Raw genomic sequence first — 26,441 nt, 5'->3', positions numbered from 1 at the left:
AGCTCAACGTGTAGATTACATGTTTCTGTGAAAGCAGCCTGGTGGTGTATTCAGGTGGTATGGACTAGCATAGCTTGTCTGTTTGTTTCTGGTGCAGAAGTCTAACTTACCTTGGGCTAGGACTAGTGTTAAAAGATATATACCACCTCACCCTTGTCAAATAATGAATATATATGCCTGACTGGTACAGAATTTATAATCTATTAGCTAATGCTAGTGGGAATAAAACTACTGAAGGCATTGAATTGAGATTCAGGATATGTGTTTTGTAGAACCTTTCTTCTGTTTATCACTGAGGCTTAATGCTCTCACCTGTTGGATTTGGAAGTGTTCCAGAATTGCCACCATCAGATGAGGCAATTAGAATTTCATTCTCTAGTGTTTGGACAGAAAGAAACATAAAGTTTTTCACAGTTATACATGAAGTTATAACTTTGTGATACTTCATGATACTCTCTCTTCTTTTCATTCCTATTTTTTGCAATGGCATGGTATCAATTGAAAGAAGTTCCACAGTACTGTATTTTTGGATTCTCCAGGTTCATATATAGCTGAGCTGTACCACAAACACAAAGTTAAATCTAATCTTTAATCCATATATGGAACAGTATTTTAAGGCTGTATAACACTTTCTGCTTATTCACAAGCTGAAGCAATGGCTCCTGGTAATAGTGGCTTTTTTGAGCAGCTGCACTTCTGACATGCAAGGAAAAGAAGCTTTTGAGTGTTTTGGAAGAGGGAATTAAAGGAAAAAGAGGACATTATTTGCTAATACAGGGGGCAAATCTTGCTACAGATCGGAAGATTTGAAAAAGTTTTGAAAATATTTTCTTTTCCCAGTAATAAGGAGATCCTCAGTTTCCTGGGGAAAGAAATAAGGCTTCTACATACTCTGCACCATTTATCCTCAATTGGTGAAAGACTTTCAGGAAGGAGAGACAGGAATTCTAATCTTAGAGATTTTAGCCAACCTCACCTTAATGAGTCTGTAGTTAATGTTGTTAGTGGATAAAAGAGGAAGTTAAGCAAGAGTTAAATTAATTTGCTTTGGGAATGTTTGTTACAGAATTCCGAGCCTAGACAAAAGCTCTTGTGCTGGTCTGTATCAAGCCTTTTTCTGTATGTGGGCATGCAGGGAAACTTGTCCTTCCTGTAGCCTTCACTCAAATTCTGTTGTAGTGGGAATTCTGCTTATCTGGCTTCAGCCCAAGAATCTTTGTTCTGCTGTGGAAAGGAGCTTGTATGTAGTGAAGCAGTGCAGAGGCATTTGCATCTCCTGACAGTCTGTCACAAATCTATGGCAGGGAGAAGAACTCTGTCTTACAGCCTTCAATATTCTTTCTCTTTTCCATTCCTACATTGTATACTAAAGCATAAGAAACATGACAGACGATCAGTGACCATGTGAGAAGCCAAAAGTACTGCATTCTGCCTGAAGCACTTCAGTGTTTTCTGGGACAGGATGCCAATATCATTTAAGTCACTTGTTAATATTAAATATGTGTTCACACATACATGCACGTGCATACACACACGTGCTCCCTTTCAAACATTTTAAAGTTAATTGTTTCCAACAAATAAGTGTTATACATCAGTCAAAGGTGCAAATTTCTTATTAAAACCAAATAATGATTTAAGATGCTGTATAAAAACAGAGGTGTGTCATAAATTTTGAGAGCATTGTCTTGTGAGCCATGTGAATTCTCAGTGAAATACAGTCATATGGTCAGAAGGATAGCATCAAGGAATGTTACTGATATGGGAGTTGAAGACATATTCTGTGCCTCAACTGATACCTTATGTTTGCTGAGGAAAGCTTGGTGGTAAGCAAGTGGGTTATTATCCCTGACTTGAGTGAGGTATTTCAGATTGTGTCCTGGTCAGAACTAATACAACACTGTAGAAATTGAACAGCTTTTGAACTCTGTGTTTACTGCTTTATTCTCATAAATAAAAAGAAGTCATACTAAGCAGATGATTATCCAAGCTTAATGTTTGGAAAATAACTAGCTGAGATCTCAAAATCATCATAATCTATTGAGGGTTACCAGTGCCAGTGTGTTTGGAGAGGAACAGCAGGCTAGGAGGGAGAAAAATCTAAACCAGACCTAGGTAAGTTTTTCTCCAGACAAAGAGAAGCCATTCCTCTATAGAAACATGCTTTGGTGTGAATGTATTACTAAGGTTAATTCCCACTTTTTTATTTCAGTTCAGTAAGGCATTTCATCACATCTAAGTACTGTCATGATACAAGTGCTTTCCTTAATTAGGCCTTTCCTGTTTACCAGCAACTTATTAGCCTGAAAGAAACTATCAATTACTGTGTAAAAGAAATGATTAAGCTAACTGAACGCAGACTATAACCAGATGTCAATAAACTGAGAAATTGTAGAAAAATGCATTTTCTTGTTAACTTTTTTGAATTATAGATGTGTTATTTTTTCTAACTATTGTGGGACATAGAGGTGTTTTTCTAGTGTGACAGTGTCCCCTAACCATAGAAAATGTATTGTAGACATGTAAGTAGATCTTCAAAACACATGTGGCATTTTCCTTTTCTTAATGTGAAATGTATAAAAAGATAAGGACTATTTCCTGTGTTCCAGGAAGAAAATAGTGTATGCTGTTTTGTTTCCAGATATGTACCACTGACGTTTTACACATGGTTCTGTAAAAGTAGAGAAAAAAAACCCAACCCAAAACCCTATTGAACTACCAGCGAATGAAGGACATTGTACTACTATTATAGTGAGAAGGAACTTTTTAATACAAAGAAATAAAAGTTATATAAGAAAAATAATCATACCTTAGACTAGACATGCAACTTCTTAACTTTTAAAAATTTTTGCAGGCACTAGAGGATTTTCTGGAACAGAATAATAGACAGATTGAGGACATTGTCACCTTGGTGCGAGGAAAGCTGTCTAAGCAGAATCGAGTGACCCTAGGAGCACTTGTTGTGCTTGATGTTCATGCTAGGGATGTTCTTGCATCTCTAGTAAGCAAGAAAGTCAAAGATGAGAGTGACTTTGAATGGTTAAGTCAGCTTAGGTACTACTGGGAGGTAAGTGATACCTCTCAATCCTATTAGAAGGTAATTTCTGTTAACAGTTTTTCAATTTCTGCTTGCTTGCTGACACAGAGAATGGTTACACTACTATGAGAATTTCTGCTGATAAGAGAATACCTATAACCAATCCCTTTATGGATTGCTAACTAGAATGGTCAGTAGCCAGACACAAACAGTTTTTAATTAAAATTATTTTTTTCATCCCTCCTGAGTCTCAGTACATTTGCTGAATTTGCAGGGGGAGGGTGTACGGAAAAAAATTGTTCACTCAAAGACTGTATTTTGGTTTTCTGATTCTGCAGGATAGAGAATGCTATAAGGATGACAATTTTCAGTTAGATGTTTTAATCTGACTTATTGTCAATAATATTTTATTTGTGCATTACATGTATTGGAAAAATAACAACGTTTATACTGGATAGTGGCAGGATATAATATTTTACATTCATCAGGACAAGATTTCCCATAATACAGAACACATTGCATGTGAAATTAAAAAAAATTTATGTGTAGGGATCATACGTTGCCGTATCAGAGTCGTCAGATTGACCATAACTACAGATATTGGTCATGATTACTTCTGTTTACCTTTTGGAAAGTCCATTAACTTTCTAAGTAGCTACACAACAGTTTTACTCTGCAATATGGTTAGTAGGATCTTTTTTTAGATAACAGTTAATATAAAAAATGGTCTTCTAGTGTCAATACTTTAGCATCTATTAATTGGCTTTTTTTTTTTTTTTTTTTTTTGAGTCACATTGAAGCTAGTGTTTCAGAGCAATCAGTAGTCTGTCACGCAGTTGTTTCTAACAGCATCGGGCCTGTTAAGGAACTTGAGAAATAGTGTTGAGTTGTGGGGGTGTTTTTTTTTTTAAATTATTTATTTAATCTATAAAATTAATGCCATGTTTCTTAGGAAGGGCATCTACAAACAAAGATGATAAATGCTGGACTGAGGTACGGATATGAATATCTGGGCAATACTCCTAGGCTGGTTATTACTCCACTTACAGACAGATGCTACAGGTAAAACTGCAAGTTACTAAATGTACTGTATTAGCAAGAATTTATTTAGTTTAGATATTTTAATTAGTCCTGAGGATAGATGACTCCAGAACTGTATTTTTTTATGTTCTAATAGGCATAATTAGAATAGGATTCATTTCTTTTGGTGGAATAGAATTGGTCCTCTATGAATATTTTAATTTAAATTTGTGATAAAATTAATCTTTTGTGTCACTATAATTAGTGATAAATTACAAGAGGATTTAGACTTAGAAAGTGGAAAGTAAGCTATTCTCTATTGTAAACTTCTAGTAAACTTCATACATTACCAGACATTTGTAAACTACAGCTGGCCAGAAGCAAGTAAACTGTACCATGATAGGAAAATGCAGACATGAAACAAATTTTTTAAAGTTTCTGGTAAAAGTTAGAGCAGGTGGAAAAAAAGCATGAAAATTCATACAATTTTTTCTTTCTCTTATTTTATTTCCAGAACCCTGTTTGGTGCACTACACCTACATCTTGGAGGTGCCCCTGAAGGTCCTGCTGGAACTGGAAAAACAGAAACTACAAAAGATTTAGCAAAGGCTGTAGCTAAACAGTGTGTGGTTTTCAATTGTTCTGATGGATTGGATTACCTTGCATTAGGAAAATTTTTTAAGGTTTGGATAAATCTTGAGGGTCATATTCTCAATTATATTAAAGCTCGTTAATTATTTTGGCACTTGAAGTGGTCTTAAGGTATTGTAAATGTATCTTTCTTCACTTCCAGGCTGCTGTATGATGCTAGTATTGTGCAGATAGGTCTTACCATAAGTAAGAGTCCAACTGAGATATCAAAATGGTTTTTATGTGCTTTGAAAATGAAATATACCATAATGATTTTATTTGCTTTAAATAGGTAACATAGATGCTGTTTCAATGAATGCATTTTTAATAGTTGATTGCAAATTTTAGGGGGCTTGAGTTTTAATCTAAACTCTAAATAAGCTGGTAAGAGTCATTATATTATATAAATCAAGCATTTATTCATTTCGATATTAGCCTGAGTAGACATCTCTCTATTATAAAAATCTATCCTGAATGGACATCTGTGTCTTATAGTCCAGCGTCCTGGTTTGTGCTTTCCTCCCTGGCATTATTCTTACCTTCTGAGTCAGAGGTGGCATGGGAGCGATGTGATTTGTCTTCAAAATTCAACATGACGGAAGTTCACTAAAATAAGTTAAATTAAGAGCATTTATTTAGAATGATGAAAGCAAAATTCTGAGTCTTAAATGGGAATTTTAGAATTACTCTTAACAAAGCATGAAATGCCATGGAAAGACTACCTGTGCTGCAGAGACGGTGCAGTAGCATTTGGGGAGCATACCTCAGAAAAGACCTATGAATTAACCAGAACTGTAGGAAAAGAGAATTATTCTTTAGTTGCACTTCAGGTAACATGGTACACCATATGATGCCATAACCAAACAGTTAATTTTAGCTGTGCAGAAGTTCTTATGTTGCTTTTTCTCACTGTGAACCCTGTTAGCATAGATGCAAAAGAAGAGTAGGTTTTTTGGAGGCTTGTTTAGTGCTGAAATCTTCCCCCTTGCCCAGTTGCAAAATACTGACTATAAAGGTAAAACACGCCAAATGTGTGTAGTTGGTAGGCACTTTGCATATGACAGAAGAATTAGGATTTTGGATTAGTTTGTACAGGTTTTTTTGTCTTTTTTTTTTTTTTTTTTTTTAAGAAGCAAACTTAGTTTTTAAATTTCTGTAATTCTTTTTGAATCAAATTCTATCTGGAGTAATTTTGTTTAGAAGTTAGTGCTCTGGATCATGGGTATAAATCCTTTCTTTGCACATTAAAACTTTTTCTTATTGCAGAATTGTTTTGGTCAGCGTGTCCAAAATAAGTAGTTATCTATTAATTAGTCATACGTCTGTCTTTTCCAGGGTTTATTGTCTTGTGGGGCATGGGCTTGCTTTGATGAATTCAACAGGATTGATTTGGAAGTACTCTCTGTGGTTGCTCAGCAGATTTTTACTATCCAAAGAGGTAACCTGTTATTTTAATCATATCTTTCGCTTATATATGACAAAGAATAAAGATGCAACAAAACCTGCCCAGCAATGACATTAATTTTTATTTCTCCATAGGCATTAATTCTGGATCTGATTTAATAGTATTTGAAGGAACTGAACTGAAACTGGACCCTACATGTGCTGTCTTCATTACCATGAATCCTGGTTATGCTGGGCGTTCAGAGCTTCCTGATAATCTTAAGGTATTATAACATTTGTCATGTTATTACTTTTAACAGCTAATACAGAAAGTAAAAAAAGAAATCACTTTTTGTCAAATTATATTTTTTTATATTAATGTATATAAATAATTATTAAATTATTAAGAATATTTAATATTGGTTACCTTCAGTTTTTATTACACTAATATAAAAATCATCTTCTCTCAGAAGAAAAAGACATTAAAAAGAATAATGAGACTGAAAAATAGGAATAAACTACATTTTAAAATGTCAGGAAGTGGTTGCTTGATTCAAGGTCTGACTGTCAGGATTAAAAAAAAAAGAAAGTTAAAAGACCCCCAACTTTGTGTGTTTCTTGGCTAAGCACCTGGAAGTTCAAAAATTAAAAAGAACGCTTTATAGTGTACAAGCAGTGAATAATACCTTAATATTAAATAAAAAAGCGGTTTTGTATTAATTTCTGTTTTTGTCTGATCTTTTGGGTTGATCTGAAGGGACTTTTGGTGGTTTTAATGTAAGAGATTTCTATTCTGTTTAAGTTTATTATTGAGTGATTGTTACAAGAGTGCTATGTCCTTTCTTACGCTTTACATTTGTCCTGTGTCCACAGAAAGCAAGGAAATCTGAGCAACTAACTTGATAAATTAATAAAAATGTAGGAAAGTACAGTCTTTGTAAACATTTCTCAGAACTGTCTGGGAAGTTTATTCACTAACACATAGTATGAATACAAGATTCAAAAATACTACTTGTATAGATGAAAGAGGATAATTTAAAAAACTTTCTGGTATAATATGAAAAGTAGTGAAAGTTTCGTCTGTTTGAAAGTATTCTGATGCTTGTTTGGTAGAACAATGGTAAAATTGAAGCATAGGCTGCAGCTAAACAATGCTAGTTAGGAGTCTGACAGCATCAACTTATTTATGGTAGCTGTATTGCACGCCTCTGTTCCTTCTGGAGCTTGTGGTGTTTTATGTGGTTTTGATTTTAATCTTGGATCACCAAGACCTACAACCATGAATTGTCACAATAGAAAATAAAGTATTTCTAAGCATTTGTGGAAAACCATTAAATATATTGTAGTCATAATCATGATACTTTAATTGGCTGTCACTGTATTAATGAAATAATGAAAAAAAAAGTATTTTACGTAATTGTAGAAAAAAGTTGTATATAATAATGTGGTATAACTTTTTCTGATGTGATTTTTCTTGTACATGTTTAATAGGCTCTCTTTAGAACCGTAGCTATGATGGTTCCTGATTATGCCATGATTGCAGAGATTGTTCTCTATTCTTGTGGTTTTGTTACTGCTCGGCCTCTATCTGTAAAAATTGTAGCTACATATCGTCTGTGTTCAGAGCAGTTGTCTTCTCAGCACCATTATGATTATGGAATGAGAGCTGTGAAGTCAGTACTCACTGCTGCTGGCAACCTGAAGGTAAATGATTTTTTGAATTTTCTTTGTCATCCAATAACTTAGTAACATGACTCTTGTAACAGAAGGTACGCTATTCTACACAATGGAAAGTAGCTGTTTAAAATTTCATCCTGTGATACCTCTGAAAATGAAAAGGGTATGTATTGGGGCATAAGCTGAGGAAAGTCAAGAAGAGAGAAAGCTACAGGCCATTCACCACACCACTTGTCACTGAATGACGTACCTATATAAGCATGCTGATTATCTTTCAAGAATTCTAGTTAAATGCAAATTTACTGAGTTGTTTGGCATGTTGGGCACCGCTTTACTCTGCTTTTCGTACCAGGTTCAGTTGCCCTTGCCGTAGCATGGAAACACTTTCCAGTAACGTGCTGGCTAATATCTGCCACGTGTGATTTTGATCACTCTTTTATCTTTAAGAAAGTGGGGTAGGATGTAGTATTTTGTTTTGGCTTGCATTGTGGGTAAAATGCATACATTTTACTAAGAATGCAAGCTGTTGTTTTATTAATTCAGTTAGTTTTATTTAGCTAGACTAGTATAATTTATAATTCTCTTCCATTCCAATTTTTTTTGGAACCTATAATCCTACTATTAGAAAAAAACCCTACAAAACCCAAAATCAGTAACTAAGCTATGTATTGTGGCAAAAGAAGCACGTATTTTTTTTTCTTTAATTGTTTTTCATAAACTGGGAGAGAGATCTATATGCAAGCTTTTAGAATTTCCACTTTGCTGAAGGCAGATATTTTATGTCAAAATAGGGAAAATTATCCTTCTTGGGAAGAAAAGGAATATATCTTAGAAAGCAAAAAATCAATGGTTTGGGAAAAAATGTCATATCAAATTTATAGTAACACCCATCACTGGGCATAAACTAAAATGAAATTGGCCTGAGTACTGCAAACACCTTGATATGAATGTATAAACATACCTCCAGAACATATGTTGTTATCAGTGGACCTGAACCTGCCAAAATAATTGCATAGGTGCACACAGAAAATTTTCAATAAAACAAGCAAGTTTAACATCTGTTTTTTCAAAATATAAAAATTAACTAATGCTATTTTTTTATATTTTTTAGCTGAAATATCCATTGGAAGATGAAGAAATTTTGCTCCTTAGATCCATTACAGATGTCAACCTGCCTAAATTCTTGTCTCATGATTTACCACTTTTTGAGGTAGAAAACATACAGATTTTTAGTAATGTAAAGAGCCTGCTAAAAATACTAGTTGATAAAAATATTATATAGCATGTTTATCAGAGAGGTGGACCAAAGACTTTTTTAATCTAGCCTGTAATTATTTTAAAACTTAGTCTTAACTGTTCCTTCCTAGCAAATATAGCGAGCGTTTGGGTTTTGGTAGTTTAGACTAGTGAAAGTTTCTGCCAAGTCTACTGCTTCTCAAATGGTAACATACTATTTTTATATATCATGTATTCAAGATTTCAGAGTACCTTATAAGTATTCTTATGAAATAGGTAGGTACTAATAGTCTCTTCTTTATAAGAGAAAATTTGGATTTTCATTTAAAACGTGCAAAGCAGTAAATAGACTAAGTGGGCCACATGCATTCTTGTCCTGAGTTGATCTCGGTATGGAACTGAGCTGGAGAAAATGATCTGTAACTTGCTCCCTTGATTTATGGGATGCACTAACACAATCAGTCTGCGTCCTAATATGTGCCATTTGGATTGGACTTCTAATCTAGTGCCACAGGATAGGCGTCTTCAATGTACCTCTGATTGAACCAGACATGCTCAACACAAATGTGAGCTGTGAACTTCATTAGGAAAAGTTTGCAGTCTTCTCTGGTAGCTGTGAGCTTTCTGTGTCCTGTTAGAAAAAGAAGAAAGGATCTGGGCTGTGTGTATAGATTTTTGGAAACTGTGAAAACATTGTCCTTCATCTGTACCTTTTTAAACATTAGTGGAAAGATCTTACTTGGAAAAAAAATTGTTTCTTCATATTCAGCCATGGGAATTTGTGTGCAGTTATACACTCACAACATCAAAAACTCTCATGAGTTGTTTTGGATAGTAATAGGTATATTTTTAGCAGTCATATTAGTTGCAATTATATTTTTGGTGCATAACACTTATTTTTGTGTAATTTTGTAATGGAATAAAATGAGGTAATTTCTATAAGAAAACATCCATGAGGGCATGAAAGTAATATGGAAGGTCTTTCCTTTAGGAATTTTAAGAAAAAGCCTTAGAAATCTGAAGCACAAAAAAGGTAATTGCCCTGCCCAAAGTTACATGAAAACATAATGAATTAGAAACTGAACATATGTATCTGGACACTGTTACTCTAATCTCATTAAAATTCTGCCTAAATTACACACTCGTTCCTGAAAACAAGTCATGAGCATGAAGGGAGATTTCATATTTTCATAAGTTTTGAAATAGTGGAGATAAATTTAGAGAAGTTGTCTAGGAAGACTGAAGCATCTTCGCTAGTTGTTTCTCTAAGTTTCAGTCTTTAAGAATAAGAATAGCAATGATAAGGATTTAATGTACAGAAATTAAGTATATTTATGAAGTAATACTATATGTTTTTCACTTTCATAGAATAACTAATGTATGTTGCTCTAGAGATGAAATAGCCTTGCACATACTAATATTTTGCTTGTTGGCATATCCTAAAACCAGGAAAAAAATTTTAAGTTGAAGCTAGGAAATATCACATTATCAACCTGTAAACAGCAAAAGGTGGCTAAGGAACGTAAGGCTAATAAACAGAATTAAAGTAGATTATTATGTCAGTACAGAACAGATACATGTTACACAGAAAAACACTGGAAAATGAGCATGATGCCACAAAGTGACTGTAATTAGTTACCCATTGTGGGACAGACTTAAGAGTCAGCAGTAGGTTAGGCCTAGAGTATGTGGGAATTGTAATAGTCTAATTCTTTCAGTTCTGCAATAAAGTAGATTTGTTTGAAATTCTTACCAGATACAGAAAGAATTAGAGTAAGATTTAAGTTCAGCAGTAATAATGTAATTTAAAATTTTAAATACGATTTTAAGAATAATTGCCATTTTTATTATGAGAAATAGTGATTTCTTCCCTCAATTTATGTATCCCACTTGAGAGAAATGGGGAAACACCCATGTCCTCCCTCATTCATTTTCATTTTACTGGTTTTGCCTTCATTGTTCAGGTCTCCAGTGTAGTCAGGTGCATCGGGCTTGAGATACACAGTAACTCTTCTGTGTTTATGTAGGAGCGTGCAAATGATGCATGCTTTCTGTATCTTGTTTTACTCAAAACTCTGCTTCACTTTGTTTAAAATTATTTATAGTCCATCCAGATTTTTGAATCTTGATTTTTAACACTTTAAAAAAGATTTTCCTTTAATGATATCGTGTAGGATATTGCATTGGGCCTATCATAAAGTTTTTGGGCCCTCTTAATGGGTTTATTTATAAAATTGATCCTGCTCTATTATGGAGAAGACACTTTTGCCCAGCAGTACAACTTATGCTGTGATACTAAATAATTTGTTTTAATATGGTATTCCTCCATTTCCCCATATTTATGTCATCCATTTTGTAAGAGGAAATTATGAATAGATTTTTTTTTTCCTCTCATCTTAGTTATAAAATCTAGTAGGCATAGAAAGACCATACTCTAGCACAAGTGTATAAATCTTTAATTCTTTAACAAAGAGTGTGGAGAAAAAGTGCAGGAGAGGAATGACTAATGGACGTTTTACATCAAATGTGTTTCAGACAAGAAAAGGTGCTCACCTTGAACATGGCTTGATATTTCTACTTGGCAAATACGATTATTTTCATTGGAAAAGCCCTGGTTTTGTCATAGTCAATTGTAAAACGTGCCCCTGGTAGCACAGAACATTAAACATATATTTTAATACACTTTAATAAAACAAGCACTGTAAGGCCAGGATGTGGTATGCTCATTAATGCGTTAACAGTGGAAACCAACAGTGCTAAAAGAAAACCAAGGCACACAGTAGAAGGAAACCAACATATATAATAACAGGAAAAATGTCAAAATAATGCAATTCTAAGTTCACCAGTAATTGCTGTCATTGTAATTTCTAAAGAATATGTTTTATTTTGAATGGTTTTTCAGTAATCTTTGCTTTCCAAGTTGATACTGCAGTTCTGTTTAATTGAAATGATAGCCCAGAGATTCTTTTTGTCATTTGTTATGTCTTCAGTTTATTCTGTATCTTTCTTGTTTTGTTGTAAGCAAAACTGCAGGATTTTTTGCTTTTAAATTTAGATTTCTGTTAATTATTTTTCAGTTATTGAGGAAAAAAGGTAAACTTTTTCTCCACTTTCTAACCGCAAGTTTTATAAACTAGTTTAATAAAAGCTAATGTTTATCAGGAAATAATAATATCCTTAGACAGTTACTCCCTTCTCTGTGTGCCCAGGTAAACATGAAAAACATACAGGAAATAAATATCAAAAATAAATTACAAAGTCAGAATTTTGGCTCAGACAAGCGTGACATGTGAAATTCCTTGTTATTTTAACCAAAATAGATACGAGTCTACCTAGTGTCAACAAAGGGTTGATTGCATGAGTTTCAAACAAGATTACTGCGAAAATAAGTGTACTTTCCAATTAATTGTTTGGATAGGGTATTACTTCTGATTTGTTTCCTGGTGTGAAGCTACCAAAACCAGACTACAGTGACCTATTGGAAGCCATCAAAACAAACTGTGATGCTATGAATTTGCAAATGACTGACGTATTTGCTATGAAGATCCTGCAGATATATGAGATGATGATTGTGCGTCATGGCTTTATGATAGTTGGAGAGCCTTTTGGGGGAAAAACATGTGCATATCGAGTTCTGGCAGGAGCACTGGGAGACATATGTGAGAAGGTATCTAAACATTTTTATAAATATTTCTGGTGAAAACTGTTTTCAAAAAAAATTTATAAACATATTTTAGTATTTATACTGAATACAGAATTTACTTTAAGGAACTTAAAAGCATAAGGAAAAGCTAAAGAATTTGATTGAGAAGCTGTACTTCCAAACTCACATAAGATAGGATGACTCAGTTTTAAATATACACATTTCATACATTTCATGCATTTCTACACATGGCGTTTTCTCTAAATTCTTTCATTGGATTGGACAAGGAATGAATTAGCTACTTGAAATTTCATGGAAAACTGTTCCTTGTGAAAGCTTTATACCAGACTTCCAACCAGATTTTTACCATCTTGAAGAAATCTTCTCCTTGATCTGAACCGATTGTTTAGTTCTCCAGCAGCTGTATTGGGACTATATCCAAATTTTATAACTGGGGGGCATTGTGATGAGTAAGATGAGGAGAGATTTGTCATGAATGAGGTAAGAAGCTGTTAACAGAAATAATACAAAAGAAAATTGTAATGTGCCTACGAATCATGAAGATTGTACATCCCAATTTTTGTCATTGCAACAGTGTTTTAATTTTTTACCTGGGCAACTGTGACAAAGTTGCTGTACTCATTTTTTTTTTTTTTTTTAATTTTATTTTTGTCATGCTTGTGTGTTTGCTGTTCACATAGCTTATAACTCTTCCGAAGAAGACGTTATCTGTTTTCCCCTTTCTTTAAATATTACATTTCCCTCTGAATATTCACTTTGGTGAAATAAAAAACTATGTTAGAATCAATTATAATTCAATACATGCTGTCAGAAACAGAAGTTGTAATCATACTTTTTAATAAACATACTTGTTTCTCCTTTGAAACAGTATAGTAAAAATTCCTGCATTTTATATTTCATGAAGGGAATCAAAGAAAGATTATGTGTATCTGTGGGAGGAAGGCAGGCAGAACATGCATGAAATGATGCCAAACTCCTGATTTCTCAGTTGAAGCTCATAAACAATAGGGCTGCTTTTGGAAGGAAAGAGATGTTTTTTTAAAAGCAGGGATACATGTTTCTTATCTTTTAAGGCTATAGTAAGTATGTGTTCAAATGAGTGTTTGCAGTTTGTCACTTGTAATTCATTCCTGTAGGACAGTGGTTTTCAGCCACCTGATCTCTGATGTATGCAGTATTAAATGTCATATTTAGTCACAAGGAGCGAAGAAAGAATCAGTTGAAGTTTAATCAAAAAGTAAAATCAGGTATCTTTACATGGTTCAAGTGGGGAAAAAAAAGCCAAACCAAACTCAAAACCCAAACCAGTTTGTAATGTCATTTTCACATCAATCTCAGAAATTTACCAAGGCAGTCATATTTATTCCTTAAACATGGGGAAAATGGGATAGAGAGACAAAAGGGCTTGGCCTGTTGTAATCCTTTGAAGGTGTAAGAATAGGGTCTCTTGATTGGCTGCCTGATTTCCAGTTGGAATTCTTTTTTATTTTTTAATCAAGCCACTGTTCAGTATTAAAATTAGACTTCCAACTACATATGATAAAGTTGGAATAATTGTCTTTAGACACTTGTAAACCATCTTTCAAATGTAATATGTGCGATGTCTTTCCTGCTGTAAACTGATGAATTTTTATGAAGATATAATAATATATAACTGTAAAATTCAAAATGAAACAAATCGCATAATAAATTGCATGTTTGGTGTTAACAGATTTTATTACTTTTGTGTCTTCAGGGCCTGATGGAAGAAAACAAAGTTCAGATCACTGTTTTAAATCCCAAATCCATAACAATGGGTCAGCTATATGGCCAGTTTGATCCAGTGTCACATGAATGGTCAGATGGCATCCTAGCAGTGAGCTTCAGAGCATTTGCTTCTTCCCCAGTAAGTGCTTAAAAGGCTTAGAGCATTTTGGGAAATGACTTTTCAGTTCATACATTTTAGATTTTAATTACATGTTGTTTGCACAACCATTGTATGATTCATATGCTTAATCATTTGAATCCAGAGACTGCAGTTTGGCTTGATTGTAGTATGCTCCATGCAAAGTACTTTTTGGATGTTGGTAAATTAAGATTTGTGCTTCAGAACTCCTTACATAAAGATAAAGGGGTTTTTTTGTTTGTTTGTGTATGTTATAAATAAATGAATCTTTAATCTTTCTACTATATTGCCATTCCTTATTTTATCTGTTTATGGCCCAGACCTGTGCTGTTTACGTATATGGGCATTTTGACGTTTATTTTGGAAGAAACTGCTGTCTGTGTGTGGCTTATGGCTGACCTTTCATTAAAGTGCATTGAAATATTTTCACTGAGTATAATAGAAGATACCTGACAGACACTTTACTTTTTGCTTGTGATTGCAGTATCGGACTCTTTACCCCATAAACTTAAATAAACTAATAGTATATTGAAACTGATCAGTGCAAAGCTCACCATCTCTAATAACATTTGCAGAACTGCACAACTGCTTTGTATTTTCTGATAAGAAATATAATTAATACCTATGACTATTTGCTTATATTGTAAAAAACCAGACACATTACAGTAAGATATTACCATATTCCTTAAATTAGTCCTATTGACTTCCATGGTAAGTGTTCAGTAGGTATTACTGATGAGTAACTTGTTGTATTAATGCTCTCACTATGTCATAAGTCAAAGTATTTGAATATGTTGCAGTTTGACAGAAGCAATGTACTGCATTGCAAGTATAACTGAAAGAAACCACTCAAAGATATTAACCTTCTATAGTTAACTACAGTATATGCTTTAAAGTTATAAAACTAAATTGTGAATATAGATTATGATTTCAGAAATTGCTTGTGAATACAACTCTCTGAGTATTTTCAATTATTTTTTTGTGGAGAATAACTATAGATCTAAAATATTTAGTTTACAATAAATGTAATAAAATAAATTGCAAATTTGATTAAAAATATTTTCTGCAAACCAGACTCCAGACAGGAAATGGCTGGTTTTTGATGGACCAGTAGATGCAGTATGGATTGAGAATATGAATACTGTGCTTGACGATAATAAAAAGTTGTGCCTTATGAGTGGAGAGATCATCACAATGTCACAGCAAATGAGCCTTATTTTTGAACCAATGGATTTAGAAGTTGCTTCTCCTGCTACTGTAAGTACCTGTCTTTGAAAGACTGATTACAAATGTCTTTCATTATTGTGATATATATTCTAATTTAAAAAAAAAATTACTTAACTGAGAATAGTAATTATAAGTTTGATATTTCTTTCATATATGTTTAAAGTAAAGAACATTGTAGCCCGTTTTTTCTTGTTTAAATTTTTTATAATCTTATAATCTGATGTGAAAAATTACATATTTACATATGTCATATAAGTTACATACACAGAAGACCCTGAAACTGTTCAGAGCCTGGCCCTTGCAAGTGTCTGACAAGAAAAATAAAATCATTCATGTGCAAATCTTTAATTTCCCAGACAAATTCTGATAAAACCAACAATCACTGCATTTCTGGCACCTGTCTATATCTGTCATCCCTATTTTTTCTAATGGCACTTTGTGGAATACAAAACTTTTCTCTTGAATATGAATAGAGGTTCAGATAATAAGATACACAGAAGGAAATATCTGCACAGTCATACTGGGGAGGAATTTTTACTTACAAATTATAGAAAAAAAATTAAAAATTGTTAGGCACTCTTAGTATTCAGTTTATTATCCTTTGTGATATTAAAGCTAGGCTTGAAACTCATCTGTCTCAGGGCTCACAGAACCCCACTGTACACTTTATACCAGCTTCTAATAATCCCAGAAGCTGTATGTTATAACAATGAATGTTATTTTAAGTTCTTGTAGATAGGAAAAAACCTCTGGAGATCACATAAGATAACATACACCTGTTTCCTTCTTTATTTTTAGGTGTCAAGGTGTGGTATGGTCTATATGGAGCCCCATATGTTAGGCTGGAGACCATTAATGATGTCTTGGCTAAATTCAATGCATTCAGGAATCAGCTCTATGCATAAAGAATTTATAATAGGCCTGTTTGACAGAATGGTTCCGCTATGTCTTGAGTTTATTAGGAAATACACAAAGGTAGGATAAGAACTTTTCTGAGAATCTAAGAGTGTTTGAATTATTTTCACTTCGAAGTGCCAAAGGAACAAATTGTTTTACTTGGACCATATTAATTTATATTTATTAATTTTTAAAAACAGCTGTAAATATAAAGGCTGTGAGCAAGGTTTCTGTGTGTATTGTTCAACTTGTTTCTGAATGTATTTTAGACAAATTTATCCTACAGTATTGTTTTATCTTCACAGTGACAAAGAAGACCGTACCACCTAGCAGTCTTTTTTCAGTGAGTAAAACATACCTGCAACTGAGAGTATTTCTGCTTTCTTTTCAGGAACTTTCTCCTACTTCAGATACAAATTTAATTCAATCACTAATGAATCTGATGGACTGCATGATGGATGAATTTGCTGATGAAGCCGAAGTTAAAGCTATGAATGACCATGACATTTTCTCTTGGCTTGAGGTAAGCGGTTTGTTTAACATACAGAATAGGGAATTCCAAACCAGGCTTCAGTGAAATGGATTTCAGAAGCAACAAACCCTATATTTCATCATTAGAATTTTTGTAATGTCCGTTGAGGAAAATACTATTGCCTTCTTGATAATTGATACATAGTTGAGTCTGATGTGTTTGATCTCTTGATATAAATTTAAGGAATGTTATACTAACCAGGCAAAACTGTATATGATTCTCTGGTTTCTGGTATCTCAGTTTGTTACTAGTTGGATCAATGCTATCTAAGGATTACAATTCAAGGAAAGTCCTATTAACAGACATAACTATCACTTGTATGAGATAGGCCTTTGAATAACAGAAAGATAATGTAAATTGTTCTGGAACAAGCAGCAGTCTACGCTTCAACTTCCTCAAAATAACGGCTCTGCACTGAGCAGGTCAGGCATTTTGCTGCACAACAAAGGTTATCAGATGCTGATAGTTAACATAAATGGTGTTCTATTTTACCAGCAGCATGGTTCCATACTGTATACATAAAATCAAGTTGGTCCAGTGTAATTCTATTGTGATTTCTGGCAAAGATTTCTTTGACTTCAATGAATAAGGACTTTGTAATACGCAGGTACTGAAGTTACATTTTGGTTTTTTTCCAACTCTAGGGTATTTTTTTGTTTTCACTGATATGGTCTGTAGGAGCTAGCTGTAAGGAAGATGACCGACTGAAATTTGACAAAGTTGTGCGAGAAATGCTTAATGGACCAATTCGTGAGGAGACAAAAGAACGATATAAATTGCTGAGCAGTATTGATCAACAGCCTTCAAAAGCTTTCACAGTCCCATTTCCAACAGAAGGAACAATTTATGATTATCGGTTTGTCAAAAAGGTAAGGATTGCAAAATAAGATGTGGACTTCCATTTTGAAGTAATCTTTTATGAATGCTACAAGGCGTATATTGTTATTGTGAATTTGTTTCTGCTGCCTGCTTCTTTTATCATTGAATAGGCCAGACATCCATCCTTGCAAGCCAGTGTTCTGGCTGGGACTTGCAGTACCAAAGCCCGTCTCTTTGGCTGCCAGAATAATTGCCTGTTGTGGCAGAACAAGTTTGCAGAAAATCTCAACCAGGTTTTTTTTTTCTGTTATTTTTTTTATTCTTGATTTCTTGCAAGATCATTTTATTTTGGGTTTCAGCCCTTTTCTTAGGTTGAGGAAGCACTTGATATACTTTAGGCCATAACTCTTTCATTACTGTAGTAGGCTACTTCTGTGCCTCTTCTCTGCCCCTTTTTCCTGGGATTAAGATGTGAATCCATGATACATCTCTCCCACTGGAGAAGAAAACTTCAGACACTGGATCTAGTATGCTCCAGAGACTCCAAGATAAAATAAATGTACCTTTTTTTTTTTTGAGTTTGTCATTCCTGCGAAGTCCTGTTGCAGTACAATGAGAATTACTATTGTCTAGATTTCAGCTCATGCATGATTCCTGCATCTTGCCAAGGAAAATGGCTGAGATTTCAATCAGCAGTAAAGGCTTTATGTCTTCCGATCATAATCCATAAAAACATGATCTTCCAGTAAAGGGGGTTTTGTGTTCAGAGGTGGAAATACACTCCCTCTAAGAAAGACTTAAGGAGAGAGCAATCTCTAGTAATTTCATGTGACTTTTATCTCAAGATAGAAATTTTTGGGGATAAGATGGAATATACAGTTGCTTTGGGGCTATTTACAATTTTTAAAGATCTCCTTATATTAATTTACTGCTGGAGAGTTTTGACATCTTTTAGGACTCATCTAGTAGGCTGATCTAAAAGAGAAAGCTTTGCTGTGGACCTTCAGCACAAATATTAATATGCTTTCAAATTCCATACTTTGGAAGTATTTATTATGAAGGAGAGTCTGTGAAAAGGCTCACTATGCTTTTTTAGTTTAGTGATTAAATTTATACAGTAATCTCCTATTTTATTACAAAGTTATATACTATATATAATGTATATATAAATATATGTATTTTTCCATTGTATATATATAATATCTCTACAGATATAAAAGGTAAAAATACAGTCCTTGTCTTTCAGTAGTTGCATGCTTCAGGCACAGGTGTTATGTTTCTTTTTAAGTACTCTCAATTGAAAGCACTGCATTCTGAAACAAACCTATGAAGTTATTTTTTAATGCTTTTAGAAATTGGTTGATAATCCCATCTGTTAAGTCGTAGAACTTTGGTTTTTCTATTTCCATTGGTTCTATGCTGTTTTTTTCTTGTTTATTATAAATATATGACTTTCATATCAATTAAAATAGGGAGCAGGAATTTGGGAACCCTGGGTGGAAACACTCAAATCAGCTCCTCCTATACCTCAAGATATGATGTTTAATGAAATAATTGTACCAACTCTGGATACTGTTCGATACATGGCATTGATGGAATTGTTGACAGTGCATCAAAAACCTTCTATATTTGTGGGGCCAACAGGAACTGGAAAAAGTACCTATATTACTGTAAGTACTTTTAATACTGATATTAGACAGTTATAGAAGGGGTAAGATGAGGAATAATTTGATAAATTTTTTATAAAAGGGAAAATTAGACATGAATTGTTGGATATTATGAAATGAAATTATGGGCAACTAAAAATGCAGTTGTGTAGCAAAAGGTGGTAGTTTGGTTTTTGTTTTTTTGGGTTTTTTTTTGTTTTTTTGTTTTTTTTTTTTTCCCTCTTTTTACCTTCTCTGCACTTCCAGACTAATCCTTAAGAAGCACCCAGATATCCACTGGAATAAGCTGCTAATAGAAACCAAACAGGACTATTCAGCTTGGTTCCTGTCTTGATTTACTTTGCATTGTCTTTATAGATATACTTGGGATAGTCCGCACAGACACTGATGCACAAAAGACTAAACCATTTAGTAAGACATCCAGTCAGGGTTGCTCAAAACAACAAGAAAAGGAATGCATACGTCCTAGAGTTAGAAGCAGCACAAATGTGTGCTGCTCTGTTATTGTGGAAAAGTTTTTAGTAGATAACCTTTTCTAGCCAGATGCTACTATGGCAACTCTATGCACTGGAAAACAGGGAAGAACAAGAATTTTGTCAGTGAAAGAAACACGAAGGCAAACAATTAACAGCAGTATTACCAAAGAATTCTTTATAGAAAAAAACTATAGTGGGAAGGGGAATTAGCTAGTTAAGATCTTCTCAGGCAGTTTTCTTCAGATAACCAGTTAGATCTATCTGTTCATTACAATGAAAAGCAGCTGCCCATTTCAAGAGAAATAAATTTTAAATAAAAACAATCATGTGTCCTGTTTTATAGAATGCCAAATATTCTTTAACTGTGTTATCCTTGTCTTTGAGAGAAAATGAAAAAGAAGCACAGGTAATAATGATAATCTAATTTGACTTTAGCTCTTGGCAGTACACAATTTCTGTTATTTCTGAAACAAAATCTTGGCAAAATACTAATACTTGATCTAGTTTTAGGGTTTTTAAGCTTGATATAATCTTTCTGTAGAAAGGAAAAAAAACAGGTTTTTTTAGTATATAAACAGTTAATTGTTTCAACGCGAGTCTTTCATTTTCTAGAAAGTAGCAATGTCAGCAATTGTTTAATAATTAAAGAAGTTATGTTATACATTGGTATCTCAACTCAGCCATCTTATCTAGACTAATATTAAATTGTGTATTCCTATATTTGACACGCACAATACATTAAAAAGAATATTAAGATAGTAAAATAGAGAGTTCAGAAGCTAATAAATTCTACCTTATAAAATAATTTGACATTCCTTGTGCATTCATTATGATAAACTCTTGAATTGCATGATCATACACTTTTTTTCTCCCCTGTGGGATTCCAGTCTTACCACTATGGCTATTAGTCTATTTACATAATTTTTTTTAAAGAAAAAAGACTATTTTATGTAGAACCTCTGCTCCACTTGCAGAGCTTCAAAAACTTGCAGTAAATTCAGGAAAACAGCAGCTTTGGGGGATGGATTCTGTCCCTGTCAGTGACAGAAGTCCTCTAAAAGTAGACAAGTCACCTAAGTCAAACCTTTCACAGGCAATTATTGTGTTCTGTATTTTCTGGAGTGCTGATTTGAATCCATGGATTCTGATTTGCAGAAGTGTTGTTCTTAAAAAATCAAGTTGTTGTTATCTAAGTTAGATATCTAACTGGATAGTATTTTGCCCATTACCTTTCCATATCTTTGTACTGGTGTGTACCATAGAAAAGCTTGTTAGAAAATTAATTTTGTCTTTGAATATGATTTTAATTCTGTTCAGTAAATAAGATGAGCACTGAGCACTGAAGAGAAAACAAATCATTGACAGCTGTTTCAAGTTATCAGTGTACATTTTTATATTGAAAGAGGCAAGATATACTCAGTTCTGAGTGTGCCTAATGATAATCAAAACACATGATAGTAAGTAATGACTTGGTACAGCCAAATGCAATATATTTCTCAGAGCTTGTGAAATTCTAATCAGAAGGAATAAAAATCTTGTAAAAAGAATTGTAACTTCAGGTATTAGAATAAGAGATCAAGATCAGTGTTTGTTTTTTTTTTTTTCCATGTCTACAAATACGATTTTTTTTCTGTCTAAAGGGATAAATCAGACTTTATAATTGAAAGCAGACGTTATTATCTTTTGAAATAATTGAGTCATCGTTACTTTGGGAGAGAGTATTTCCTTTTTTTCATCTTCAGTCACCAAGTGATGCTTTGTTTATTTTATTTTTGTTATGTGGTTATTAAAATAACAATGTGGGTAATATAGAAAATTATTCTAATGGTCTTGATTAAAAATTTTAGATAAATTTTAATTCTTCAGACAGATCTGATAGTTACAATGGGTTAAATCCTGATAACCATCAATCTTTCTGGGAGACTATTAAAGCCTGACAGGCAATGGAACTGTGCCAATACAATGTTCATGCTGTTGAGGTTCACATACAGAAATTTCCAAATTCAGCATTTTTCACTGGGTTCCATCTAGATCTGTGGGAAAGTATACTTTTGAGGAAAAAAGGGGATATGTGAGTGGAGATATGGCAAAGCCATTATTGCATTTTTAGCTAATGAGATTCTCTAAGTAAATCATAAGAGAGAAGGAAGAAGCCGTTCCTCTGAGCAGCACAAAATTGATTTTATTTGTTCTTTTTTCCTCCAGCATGTCTTTTTGTAGAGGATTTTGCTTCTGTTGATTGCTTCAGTGCAATCAGCATGAAGCCTGTGTGTGCTCAATTGTTTTGCAGAGGGAGCAAAACTTGAAAGTTATGTAAGCAGATAAAATAAATTTGGCTTCATGCTTTTGAATCTGTTATCTTTCCTTCCTTTTGTGTGATAAAAATTAACTGTGAAGTTACTGACTAAGGATTATTTAACTTAGTTTTGTTTTTAAGTTACTTTTCTGAAATAATTTTGAAGAAAGTAAATATTAAGAAAATAAATGTTAAGACTGGAAGGAGATCTCTTCATAAAAGACTGTTTCTGGAATTTGATGTCAGAAATATAATAAAGCATAAATAAAACATTTGTTTATAATGAAGAATATGACTAGTTTCTACTGCCCAGTTCATTTCTGCGGTGATAGTTGAAATTGTGATACTTCTTGGGAGTTCAGAACTGATCAAAAGAATAAAAGAAATATGGCCATTGAGTCACATTGCTCTATAGTTTCCATGAGTTGTCATTGTTATATTTTTGTGCAGCAGCTCAGATTTTTCCTTCAAGGATAGAGATTAAACATTCTTTCTGATGAAAAGACTGTATGGTCTGGAAAGTCCCAACAGCTGTTGGCAGAGATTAGATTAGTCATTAGAGACATTACTTTATATGCAGTAATGCTCTGTAGCAACTGCTGGAAGGATGGGAGGGTATCTTCCCCCTGTGATTATACTCACCTGTGGGTAAGAAATGAGTCCCATTCAGTCTTACTTGAAATGCTGACTTTGATCCAGATTTTCCCCAGAGGTTAAATTGCAGCTAACGTAAGAGTCTCTGGAAGGTAGTTAACATTATAAAATACTACCAATCTTTATGGTAAAGCTTATCTTTAGATATTCTTGCTATGGCCTTCAAAAGAAATAATCCTGGAAACTCTTCAAAACTAAGCCTAAATATTTGGACCTGTAGATAGTTTTGCAAATTTAGGTGTGGATTAGTACAGGTAATATTTATCAACTCTAATTAGTACCGTGAAATATTTTGTGTGCAAAATATTGACATGCTGAATTTATATAACAGGTAGATTTTTTTTGAGAAAATGTGAAAATGTCTATATTGGAGGTAGAAATTTTTCTCTGACAAATTAAGTTTATTATGTTTTGAATTATTAAAGAATAGTGGTTTATCTGATGAAATATGATTATTAGAGTTCTCTTAGAGATAAGTTACTACTTTATAATTTTAAATGAAATAAAAATGGTACAGAAATGTCAGTTTGATTGCTATTTGCTAAAGTGCTATAAAATTCGTTTATCTATGTATATAATTTAACTTTCTCCTCTTCGCAATCCTTCCAGAATTTTCTTCTAAATAATTTGAATAAAGAAGTCTACAAGCCACTGCTCGTTAACTTTTCAGCACAAACTACAGCAGCTCAGACTCAGAATATTATAATGTCCAAGCTGGACAAAAGGAGAAGAGGAATTTTTGGACCTCCTCTTGGGAAAAGAATGGTAACTGATATATTTCTATATGTAAATAAGTGCTTAAATGCAAACAAATATGTAAATGCATTATTTTCTCAACTGATCACAGCTGATATCAAGAAAGGATGCTCAATTTGAAATAAACTGTCAGAGTTCTTATTCTTCTAATTTAGATCCTCCTGTTTCTCTTCTTCTTTCTCCCTTCTCCCAGTAATACGCATCCTCTTTCATTCAACAGAAGAAAATGTGATATATGATATGAATAACTGTGAAACAGCATTGTCATACTTCCCCCTCCGTATTTTGTGATATTATCCTTGAGACAAGAGTTCTGTGTGGGTAAGCTTGTTGCTGACAGCATAGCTCTTGGCAGTATTGTGGTTTCAGAGTTTTACAGAAATCTCGAAATGAAATCACATAGGGTTTGTCACTTCTTCAAGGCCTGGATCTCGTATGTTGTGGAGAAATTACAGAAGCTTGTTCAGCCCGCAGATTATTACCTCTTGTTGCTCATCTATGTGGGCATCGGTGAACTGTGAAGAGAGATGTGGAATATATCAAAAGGGATTACAGACCTCTGGGGGGAAAGGAAAAGGATATAGGAACCAAGGTGGTATTCTCCTTGATCCTTTGGATAAAGGGAAAAGATAAGGCAGGAGTGGATGCAGACTTGCCAGTCCAAGGGAAGCGATTACTCGTTTTTACTCAGTGCTTATTAAAATGGAATACTGTGTTAAGTTCTGGACCCTCTAGTACAGGAAGAATTTTGATAATTCAAGCAGATTAAGTCATTAGTGGCGTACCCCAGGGGTTGATACTGGGGCCAATACTGTTTAACCTCTTCATTAAGGATGTGTATGCTGGGACAGAGTGCACCCTCAGCAAGTTTACAGGTGATACAAAACTGGAAGGAGTGGCTGATGCACCACATGGTTGTGCTGGAGGCAATATGTCTGCTCTACTCAGCACTGGTGAAGCCACATCTCGAGTGCTTTGGACAGTTCTGGGCTCCCCAGTACAAGACAGACACGGACTTGCTGGAGTGAGTCCAGTGCAGGGACACACAGATGATTAAGGAACTGGAGCATCTTTCATATGAGGAGAGGCTGAGAGAGCTGGGACTGTTCAGCCTGGAGAAGATAAAGTGGCTCAGCAGGGATCTTATCAATTGTGTCAATACCTGATGAGAGAGGATGAAGAAGAGGGAGCATTCTGTTCTCTGTAGTGCCCGCTGACAGGTCAAGAGGCAATGGGAGCAAATTGAAACATGTAAGATTCCATCTGAATTTAGGAAAACACTTTTTTATTGTGAAGTTGGTCAAACGATGGAACAAGTTGCCCACAGAAGTTGTAGAGTCTCCATCAGTGGAGATAATCAAAATCTGACTGAACATGGTCATGGTCAGCCTGCTGTAGCTGACCTTGCTTAGGTAGGAGGGTTGGACTCAGATGATCTCAAGAGGTCTCTTCCAACCTAAACAATTATGTGAGTCTGAGATTGAGCAGAGGGCCACCAACATCGCCAGGGGACTGGAGCACAAGCCCTGTGAGATTAAACCGAGGGAATTCAGCTTGTTCAATCCAGAGAAGAGAAGGCTTTAGGAGGACCAAAAGCAGCTTCCCAGTACCTATGAAAAAATTGTTAAGAAGATGAACCCGTGCTCTTCATTGGGGTGCATGACAGGAGAATGAGAGCAAATGGTTGTAAATAGAAACAAGGGAGGTTCTGACTGGATATAAGGAAAAAGCAATTTGCTATGAGGGTAATTAAGAAGAGGAACCCAGCCCAGACAGGGCTGGCACAGTTACTTCTTGAGTTTGATTTTTGTTTAACTTGGCATCAACTCCATTAAGAGCTTATGGCCACTTTTCAAAAACATGTACTTATGTGTATTACTCCCACTAATTTTAATGGGAGTGAATTGATGTGCACTGTTTCCAGAATCAAGCAAAATGGTGGCATGTATTCAGTAAAATAAATAAATGCAAAATCCTTTATGTTTTTCTTTTCAGGTTGTGTTTGTAGATGATGTTAATATGCCAGCACGAGAGGTTTATGGTGCTCAACCGCCTGTTGAATTACTACGGCAGTGGTTAGATCACTGGAATTGGTATGACCTTAAAGACTGCTCAATGATTAAACTTGTAGATGTTCAGATTGTGTGTGCAATGGGACCACCAGGTAAGAGATGTGTCTTACATGCTTTTTACTGTTTCTTTGGTTTCCAAAGGCTGAATGCTTATTGTTGCATAGGTTTACAGTTTGGGTCTTTATGGCTAGGGATAGGACTCAAGGAACCCTTTCCTTGCAGGAAACATGAACAGCAGTCATAGTAGAGTGGTTGAGGAGCAGCAGAGAGACTATACAAGCCTGCCAGGAAGAAATATTGCTTTTCAGGAAGACAAGAATGTGTCTACAAAGTATCTATGAAATCTCTTTGGTCTAATGAGACACTGCATTGGCCTTCAGTCAATTTTGTTCTTCTTCAAAACTTTTTAAAATAGCACTAAGTGATGTTCTTCAGCAGATAGACCTTACTTTATTTGGCCAAAAAAAGAAGTAAAGCATATGATGTGAAGAGGTCATTGTATTTCTTGTAGCCTGC

General features: G+C 34.2%; 1 protein-coding gene across 1 annotated transcript in view; it reads left to right on the top strand.

Moving 5' to 3' along the window:
• DNAH7 (dynein axonemal heavy chain 7) overlaps positions 1 to 26,441 on the top strand; it is a 118,944-nt gene that overhangs the window by 39,070 nt on the left and 53,433 nt on the right. Inside the window, exons 22-37 of the mRNA XM_087731018.1 lie at positions 2,852 to 3,064; positions 3,987 to 4,096; positions 4,569 to 4,737; positions 6,020 to 6,122; positions 6,224 to 6,351; positions 7,559 to 7,771; positions 8,856 to 8,954; positions 12,399 to 12,647; positions 14,380 to 14,529; positions 15,604 to 15,786; positions 16,555 to 16,731; positions 17,045 to 17,176; positions 17,830 to 18,054; positions 19,477 to 19,674; positions 23,707 to 23,862; positions 25,849 to 26,017. Of these exons, the coding sequence (XP_087587144.1) occupies positions 2,852 to 3,064; positions 3,987 to 4,096; positions 4,569 to 4,737; positions 6,020 to 6,122; positions 6,224 to 6,351; positions 7,559 to 7,771; positions 8,856 to 8,954; positions 12,399 to 12,647; positions 14,380 to 14,529; positions 15,604 to 15,786; positions 16,555 to 16,731; positions 17,045 to 17,176; positions 17,830 to 18,054; positions 19,477 to 19,674; positions 23,707 to 23,862; positions 25,849 to 26,017 (2,674 nt within the window). The remainder of the gene's footprint in view (positions 1 to 2,851; positions 3,065 to 3,986; positions 4,097 to 4,568; positions 4,738 to 6,019; positions 6,123 to 6,223; positions 6,352 to 7,558; positions 7,772 to 8,855; positions 8,955 to 12,398; positions 12,648 to 14,379; positions 14,530 to 15,603; positions 15,787 to 16,554; positions 16,732 to 17,044; positions 17,177 to 17,829; positions 18,055 to 19,476; positions 19,675 to 23,706; positions 23,863 to 25,848; positions 26,018 to 26,441) is intronic.

This window comes from Nipponia nippon, unplaced genomic scaffold, assembly GCF_047370975.1.
Source record: "Nipponia nippon isolate SJK-2023a ecotype South Korea unplaced genomic scaffold, ASM4737097v1 scaffold_5, whole genome shotgun sequence".
NCBI lineage: Eukaryota > Metazoa > Chordata > Aves > Pelecaniformes > Threskiornithidae > Nipponia > Nipponia nippon.
This window is presented reverse-complemented; position numbering and strand designations above follow the sequence as displayed.